This window comes from Nerophis lumbriciformis, linkage group LG10 (genome assembly GCF_033978685.3).
Source record: "Nerophis lumbriciformis linkage group LG10, RoL_Nlum_v2.1, whole genome shotgun sequence".
Lineage (NCBI taxonomy): Eukaryota > Metazoa > Chordata > Actinopteri > Syngnathiformes > Syngnathidae > Nerophis > Nerophis lumbriciformis.
The window spans coordinates 34,143,608-34,153,326 of NC_084557.2; the positions used below are offsets into that span (position 1 = coordinate 34,143,608).

General features: G+C 38.0%; 1 protein-coding gene across 1 annotated transcript; it reads right to left on the reverse strand.

The window, feature by feature from the left end:
• Positions 1 to 173: 173 nt before the first annotated feature.
• chtf8 (CTF8, chromosome transmission fidelity factor 8 homolog (S. cerevisiae)) lies at positions 174 to 9,049 on the reverse strand. Its single transcript, XM_061969281.2, has 3 exons — positions 8,940 to 9,049; positions 8,588 to 8,711; positions 174 to 1,292 (listed from the first exon to the last, which is right to left on the reverse strand). The coding sequence occupies exons 1-3, from the start codon at positions 8,957 to 8,959 to the stop codon at positions 1,038 to 1,040; spliced, it is 399 nt and encodes a 132-aa protein (XP_061825265.1). The 5' UTR covers positions 8,960 to 9,049; the 3' UTR covers positions 174 to 1,037.
• Positions 9,050 to 9,719: the final 670 nt, after the last annotated feature.

Genomic DNA, 9,719 nt, shown 5'->3' on the forward strand with positions numbered 1-9,719 from the left:
GTATACTGTACTACATTTCTTTTGTAAAAAGACTTTAATACCTGCTTGGCATCTTGTCTTATGATTATAAAGCAAGGTAGCCATCAATTTGTATGTAAGAAAATATAATAATCAAACGCATAGGCAATTGTGTAATATCATGGTGCAATTATGTTCATAAATATTCACAAGTGGTCCTCAGAAGGCAGCCCTAACTGTGACGTGACCCTTATTAAAAATGAGCCTGACACCCCTGCAATAGGCTATGTATAATTACGGCGTTGTCCGTATGTTTAAATATGTAAAACCAGTTTGAGTGAAATCTCTCTTGGCATTTTTGGCGCACTCTATACGTATGAAGTCATTAATTAAAAACAAATAATATTATCTGCACTCTCTTGTACTTAACTTACAATAATGCCCCAATGATTGGTCTTGATTGGGTTGTCTGCATGAATAGATGGGTACCCAAAGACATTATTGCATAATAGTTTTGTGTTATTTATTAACCCTCCTTGTGTAATAGTAGCTGCTGTAGGCTTCAATGCAGACCACATGAGTTCTAACCCCGGTTGTGTCAGGGAGGACATCTGGCGTAAAAACCAAGCCAAACAAATCATGTGATTGACTTGTGTCTTACCCAAGAGAATTGAATAACTAGTCTACCGCATGGATGTTTCGAGGTTTAGAAAATTCTCAATTTGCATTATGGGATCATTTGTTTCCTTTCCATGGCCCAAATAGTGATACACTTTTTTGTAAGGTCAGATAGTCCTCATCATCAACGTTCTAAAGAAAGGCAATATTAATTTGACGCTGAAACATTGTATTGAGCTGTGCTAGTCCGAGGCCCGCGAGTCCAGCAAAACACGTCTCTAGCAACAAGTGATCTGCTAAGTCAGAACAAAAACACAGCTTTTTCCCTTTGATACTTTTATATAAAACAATTATATTTTACGGTTATACACAAACAAGCAGTCTCCTAAAAAGAAAGCCATAAAACATTCAAATGTTGTATCAGTTAGTTTTTCCTTCCCACATAACTCAGTCCAGGCCTACTATACTTTCTTGGGCACATTCGTGATGATGGGTTTGGGTCGAGTCTTGAAGATAAGCTTTCGCTTGATAAGTGCAGACACACAGTAGGAGGTGGAGCGTTGTTGCTCCGTTTCCATGGTAACCTTGGAGGCATCATGGTATTCCCCAGTGTCCTGTGATTGGGCAGCATGCTTAGTGAGGACAGCAAAGGGTTTCTCCAGTTTGACCTGCTTGCCGTACAATATATGATGTCCCACAATCAACACTGGCACCCCCTGGTGGAAGGAGAAATAATAAAAGATAACCAGAGAAAACAGAAAGAGAAGAGAAACATAAAACAGGCAACTAAGCACAGCATCTGAAATCGAATACTACTGCAAGTACACAAGCAGCATTTTGTTCAGGAGAAAACAGACAGAAGCTAATACAAACAATAACAGAAAAAATGTACAATTTAAATAAATGGTTTGTCAAAAACAGACTATATTTGAATCTCAGTAAAACCAAAATACTGCTATTCAGTAACAGTAGAAGAGAAATTTAAACAAACACAAATACATGAGGAAGACATTGAAAGTAGAGATGTCTGATAATGGCTTTTTTGCCGATATTCCGATATTGTCCAACTTTTAATTACCGATTCCGATATCAACCGATACCGATATATACAGTCGTGGAATTAACACATTATTATGCCTAATTTGTTGTGATGCCCTGCTGGATGCATTAAACAATGTAACAAGGATTTCCAAAATAAATCAACTCAAGTTATGGAAAAAAAATGCCAACATGGCACTGCCATATTTATTATTGAAGTCAAAAAGTGCATTCTTTTTTTTAACATGCCTCAAAACAGCAGCTTGGAATTTGGGACATGCTCTCCCTGAGAAAGCATGAGGAAATTGAGGTGGGCGGGGTTGGGGGGGCGGGGTTGAGGTGAGGGGGGGGCGGGTGTAGTGGGGTTGTATATTGTAGCGTCCCGGAAGAGTTAGTGCTGCAAGGGGTTCTGCCTCAAAACAACAGCTACAAAAACAATGAAGGCACACAGCTTCAGTCCAGCGTATACTAGAGCATACTTGCCAACCTTGACACCTCCAAATTTGGGGGATGGAGGGGTGGCGTGGTTGAGGTGTGCAGGGTTGGGGGGGCGGGGTTTGGTGGTAGCGGGGGGTGTATATTGTAGCGTCCCGGAAGCGTTAGTGCTGCAAGGGGTTCTGGGTATTTGTTCTGTTGTGTTTATGTTGTGTTACGGTGCAGATGTTCTCCCAAAATGTGTTTGTCATTCTTGTTTGGTGTGGATTCACAGTGTGGCGCATATTTGTAACAGTGTTAAAGTTGTTTATACGGCCACCCTCAGTGTGACCTGTATGGCTGTTGACCAAGTATGCGTGGCATTCACTTGTGTGTGGGAAAAGCCGTAGATATTATGTGATTGGGCCGGCACGCAAAGGCGGTGGCTTTAAGGTTTATTGGCGCTCTGTACTTCTCCCTACGTCCGTGTACCAGTCCGTACAATGGCGTTTTAAAAAGTCATAAATTTAACTTTTTGAAACCGATAATTTCCGATATCACATTTTAAAGCATTTATCGGCCGATAATATCGGCAGTCCGATACATCTCTAATTTAAAGGGTAATATAAACCACATTTGTGGGTGTAATAATAGATAACCAAATGAACTGGAAACCTCAGAAAAATTATACAACATAAGTTGGCAAAATATTTCTATAATGAAATGATAGAAAATGATGTTCTAGACCAAAAATCACTACACATTCTTAAATAACTACAAAAGTATACTTCATTCACTAATTGTGTTACAACAGAGGTCAGTTAAAATAATACATAATGTTGGATATAAAAAAACATACAAACCCTGTATTTATTAAATCCAAAATATTGAAATTCAAACATTTGGTGTGTTTGCAAACAGCTAAAATTACGTACAAAGCAAACCGAAGAATGTGCAACAATTCTTTTCAACAAAAGAGAACTACACCTTTAGTGTATCAGTATGTGACAATAAATGTACTAATATGATCCAGTTCAAATTACAAGTGTTTACAAAGTACAAGGAAAAATAATTATGATTAACGTCTTGGACTTGTTGAAAATAAGACATTATTCATCGTGTTAAGTAAATCGTAACGAGTTCAATCTTTATTAAGAGAAGTGTTGTATTTAGAGTTCATTGATGTGTACCCCGCCTTCCGCCCGATTGTAGCTGAGATAGGCTCCAGCGCCCCCCGCAACCCCGAACGGAATAAGCGGTAAAAAATGGATGGGATTGGGAATGTAAATTGTGTTATAAAATGAGAACAGTAAAGTGAATCCATGTGTTAGTAATTGCTATAAATTGTAAAAGGGGTAGGATTAAAAAAGCTTTGCTTCTTCCTACTCTTTTTCAGACATATTGTAAAGAGAAATGAAAATATGTAAAATATGTGATTTGTATTATGATTTGCATTATCCACTGATGATAATCCTTCATTAATCATGTAGTCACGACATGCTGAAGGAAAAGGAAATGTAAAACTTGACATATTTATAACATTTAAGTGAATAATGACAGGTTACATGATTATTTCAAATCATATTCTGGCCGCTTTATAATGATTTTATTTTTTAGTAATCTTAAAAAAAAAAAAAAAGACATTTAGGGGCGTCCATCTAGATATCTTCATCCCATCTTGAAAAAGTCAGAAACCTATTTAAGGTTTAGGGTTTCCTCCAGATTGCCAATATACCTGTGGTGGCGAGGATGTGGCCATGGGTGTCGGCATATGGTACCATCATATAATTTGCATAAATGATTGATATATTTTCTTTGAAAAGTCTAAAAATAAAGTATACATTCATTTAACAACAAAAATGTTTTATTACTAAGTACTTACAAACAATATAGTTTTTCTTATATTATATTGCTCTATTTTTCAATTGTTGTTGCTTATTGTACAATGTACTTTGTTGAGAATTTTTTGAGTTTCTAGAGACCTCTCCAATCCTTTTAGTGACTTTTTGTTCATTAAAAACATCCAGCGCAAATCTAGCATCTTTTTCTGGTGTTATTGGAAACTGTACTTGTGCTTAGAGCATACTCATACTTGCCAACCTTGAGACCTCCGATTTCGGGGGGTGGGCGTGGTCGGGGTAGAAGGGGGCGTGGTCGGGGGCGTGGATAAAAGGGGAGGAGTATATTTACAGCTAGAATTCACCAAGTCAAGTATTTCATATATATATATATATATATATATATATATATATATATATATATATACATATATTTATTTATTTTATTATATGTATATATATATATATATATATATATTAATTGTATTATATATATATATATATATATATATATATATATATATATATATAAATATATATATAAAAATAAATACTTGAATTTCAGTGTTCATTTATTTACACATATACACACACATAACACTAGATGGTAGTATTGTCCTGTTTAAGAGTGTCACAACATTGCTGTTTACGGCAGACGAACTGCTTTACGGTATACAAAAACGTGACTGCTGTTGTTGTGTGTTGTTGCCGCGCTGGGAGGAAGTTAATGAAACTGCCTAACAATAAACCCACATAAGAAACCAAGAACTCGCCCTCCATCATTCTACAGTTATAACGTGATTGGGTAGGTATGGTGGTTATATTGTGGGTTAGCACCTGAATTTCGGGAGAAAATTTGTCCCGGGAGGTTTTCGGGAGAGGCGCTGAATTTCGGGAGTCTGCCGGAAAATCCAGGAGGGTTGGCAAGTATGAGCATACTTGCCAACCCTCCCAATTTTCCTGGGAGACTCCCAAATTTCAGTGCCCCTCCCGAAAATCTCCCGGGGCAACCATTCACCCGAATTTCTCCCGATTTCCACCCGGATAACGATATTGGGGGCGTGCCTTAAAGGCACTGCCTTTCGCATCCTCTCTCACCTGAAAAGGAGACTATTATATACAGTATGTCTCCGTTATCCATAGGTTTATATATAACCCATAAAGTAGGCAGGCACGGAGCTATTTCTCAGCGTGTGTTTATTCCAGCCGGCACGTTAATACACTGACACACAACATCCGGATTCCCATCATGCATTGCTTCGAAACTACGGCAAGTAGTAATGTCCAAAAACATAACAGAGACGAAGCAGAAGAACGAAAAAGAGACATGGCGACGACGAGTAAGAAGAAGAAGTACGCTTGCAAGTTCCAAAATGATTGGAAAAAATAATTTCAGTTCATCCAGGACAGCTCGAAGGGGAAGGGGAATGCTGCCTGCACATTTTGTAGATCAGACTTCTCCATTGAACACGGTGGCCGAACGGATATACTCATTCATGAACGGATTATATATATATATAAGAAATACTTTAAAATATATACACCCCCCCATCTCCCGAATTCGGAGGTCTCAAGGTTGGCAAGTATGGTTTAGAGCAGGGGTCACCAACCTTTTTGAAACCAAGAGCTACTTCTTGGGTACTGATTAATGCGAAGGGCTACCAGTTTCCATCCATCCATTTTCAACCACTTATTCCCTTTGGGGTCGCGGGGGGCGCTGGAGCCTATCTCAGCTACAATCGGGCGGAAGGCGGGGTACACCCTGGACAAGTCGCCACCTCATCGCAGGGGCTAACAGTTTGATAAACACTTAAATAAATTGCCAGAAATAGCCAATTTGCTCAATTTACCTTTAACTCTATGTTATTATTAATAATTAATGATATTTATCTTTGTGGAAACACTGATCATCTTAATGATTTCTCACAATAAATATATATAGAAACAGATAAATATCAATATGCAACACTTTATTTTTATATTTTCTCTAAGTGCACATTTTTCAAATTGAACATTTTCAAATGATCACTTCTAAGACAGTCTTGTGAAATCGCAATATCCCATTTTAACTAGCTAGCCACTAACATTTTTTAACAAATCATGAATGACTTTGCACCATGTTTGTACAAATAATAACTCATGTAAAATACAAAAGTCAACTCTCAAATTTTTAAATAAATCATGTCACACTTTGAACTGGACACCAAATCTGTTATCTGTTTCTTTGTCAGTTAGTGAAGACCAAATCTTTAAAATATTTTCTTCGATTTTCAAATTCTGTTTTGAGTTTTGTCTCTCTTAGAATTAAAAATGTCGAGCAAAGCGAGACCAGCTTGCTAGTAAATAAATACAATTTAAAAAATAGAGGCAGCTCACTGGTAAGTGCTGCTATTTGAGCTATTTTTAGAACAGGCCAGCGGGCTACTCATCTGGTCCTTACGGGCTACCTGGTGCCCGCGGGCACCACGTTGGTGACCCCTGGTTTAGAGATTTTTTACTTCTGCCACTCGATGTCTGTGACGGACAGCGAGAGCTGCAGCTCGCCTGACGTCACACTTGCTTCGCTCTGCTGCACCAAATGCATTTCTCTCCTTAAAAGCTGACACTGTCCTCTTAATATTTGTACATTGCACATTTTGCGGATCACAGTCCGAAGGTATGTCTCGGATATATTTAAGTACGTCCACATCGCAGACATGCTGCCTCTGCTCCAGAAAATCCTGCGCATCCTGCTTAAGTCATCACAACATCCGGTTTCTGGGATCAGTCTTTTTTTCGGCGCCCAAATTTAGTCTGTGCATCACGAGTCAGTACTGTGCAAATAATAGGCTATATGTATCTGTTCATACTTTAACGACCTGCTGGTGTTAATATTTATGTCCATGTTTTATTCTTCTGAATGCTAAAATACAAGTGAAAAAAGTAAAGTTTTCAAGTAAAAAAATTAATAAATAAATTTTTTAAGGTGTGACGGCTATTATTTTTGTTGTGGTGGACTGCCACGATCAAAGCCCTGAGGTTTTTATGTGTTTTAAAAATCTGCATTCAACCAAATCCATGCAATAATTTGTTTTTCCTGCATGTAAACATACCAAGTGTGTGTGTGTGTGTGTGTGTGTGTGTGTGTGTGTGTGTGTGTGTGTGTGTCTGGTGTGATGACATCTAGGATTAGAGTGGGATGGGGGGGACTTTAGAAGTCTTTGTATGGGCGCACAGAATTTGATGCTACAGCCCAGCCATTTGTTAAAAGTGCAACTATCCTGCACAAAATGTATTATGACTTGTTGGATCATTAATTATTGCCAATCAGTCAAGTCATCAAAAAATAATTACATATAGTTTTAGCTAAGGACACATTTAGACCAGAGAGGAGATTCTATAGAGAACTCTCGTTCGTTGGTTGACCTTTTTGATTACCTTGGTTGCCATTTTATCACAGGAACGATTAGCCTCTAGAATGGAACCTAGGTAGGTGACCTCATCTTTCCTGGTGATAACAATGTCACCCACTTTTAAAGAAAGTCAATGACTTTCTTTTTGTCTAAATTTTTTGTAATCAAAAAGGTCAACCAACGAACGAGATTTCTCTATAGAATCTCCTCTCTGGTCAACAAAAGCACCATGAAGATTCTGGCGGGAACTCTCATTCAACCCTTTTTCGATTAAGCATGCACCTCCTGGTACCCTAGCACCTCCAAAACCCTCAAATCTAGACTCCAAACATCCCAGTACAAGCTAGTCAGATTACTTCTAGACCTCCAACCCATTATCTGTGCTGTAAAGTTCAAATTTGAATGACAATAAAAAGGAAGTCTAAGTCTAAGATCACACCTCACTCCTACCCACTTCTCCAAAGTGGGCTGGCTCAGGGTGGAGGACAGAGTAAAACAACTTGCACTGAGCCTAGTCTATAAAATCCGCTACACCTCCCTGGTACCGAAGTACATGTCAAACTACTTCCTTAACGTAAATGACCGCCATAACCACAACACCAGGGGGAGCTCCACTAACCACGTTAAACCCAGATTCAGATCTAACAAAGGTCTTAACTCATTCTCTTTCTATGCCACATCAATGTGGAATGCACTCCCAACAGGTGTAAAAGAAAGGGCATCTCTATCCTCCTTCAAAACCGCACTAAAAGAACACCTCCAGGCAACTTCAACCCTAAACTAACACCCTCCCTTCCTCATCATACCTCCTCGGATTGTAAATAATCAAATGTAGACACTTTTTCTTATACTTTCTGATCTGTCTCTCTGTGTCCACTATTTGCTGTACATATCCTACCAAGTCAGTCAAGTCATGACTGAAGTGTTGATACCAACCAAACCTCACCCCCCCCCCCCCCCTCCATATCCCACACCCCAGATTGTAAATAATGTAAATAATTCAATGTATATACTCTGATGATTATCTTGTGTGATGACTTTATTATGAAAATAGTATATATCTGTATCATGAATCAATTTAAGTGGACCCCGACTTAAACAAGTTGAAAAAGGTATTCGGGTGTTACCATTTAGTGGTCAATTGTACTTCACTGTGCAATCTACTAATAAAAGTTTCAATAAATCAATCAATCAATAGTGGAGCACAAACACCCGGATGTTGTATTAACTGTAAAGCGACGGAATTACACATGTAGTTCCATGATGAATATGTACCACAGCTTCTTCCCACAATCAAAACAATAATACTGTGTAGTAATTGTTGATTACCTCTTTGGTATACAGCAAATCGCCCATCACATTTCCCGCCAGACCAGAGTTCTGTCTGGACACCACCTCTCCCTGCAGCTCGATCAGCAGCCACTCGGGAGGACTGCTGCTGTCCACACTCGCCCTACAAAAGGTACAAACAGTCGTAAACTAAACACACGTAAGCCGACATTCATTACTTGAAAATTGAAAACCGCCATTTTCCCTGTTTCTGAAACGGATAATGCTTTCTAACAACAAAAGTGTTGCTGAGTTGAAGACTCGAAATCCCTTTTCTTCAAATAAATTACTACAAATAAATTGATCTGTTATTCGATGTTCGCCAATGATAGCAGATATAAACATATCTTACCGTATGACTATTTGCACCATTTGTCAAAGTAGTCAGGCCCGCCGGTCCCAACATAAATCTGCCGCGAAAATACTACGGAAACTCGTTGGGACATTCGCGTCTTGGTGAAGGTGACGTCACAAACAGTATTATTAAAGGGACGATACTGATATTTTGTTTTGCTATCGATCGAATACTAATCAAGAATAATTGTTGCCTGAAAATGTTTAGAATAATCAAATAATTTTCTCTTTAGTTTGTTGATCTTTATAATAATCAAAATAAAACGCAACGATTTCAGGCAAACAAAAACATGTTTACACAACGTATTTGAATAATTTAACAATATATACATACAACATATAAAACACTGTAAACAAAATAATAATATCGTCTTCTTTTATTACATTATATTGCTTGGGGAAAATTAAGTCAATAGCGCAAAATTAAATACATAAAACCAAGAAACTACATTTGTGTGTGTATGTGCAATATACATTGATACAACAATATCAACAATGCGAAAACATTGCAAAACAAGACACATATGGATCTTATCGAACTTGTATCGATCTCATTGTGATCTTACACTTTGTTTTATTGATTGATACTTTTATTAGTAGATTGCACAGTACAGTACATATTCCGTACAATTGACCACTAAATGGTAACACCCGAATACGTTTTTCGACTTGGTTAAGTCGGGGTCCACGTAAATCAATTCATGGTAACTTGGTAGATAATGTCGATATTTGCCCAAATCTGAGTTACTGACACTCTGCACAAAGTATTATATAATTG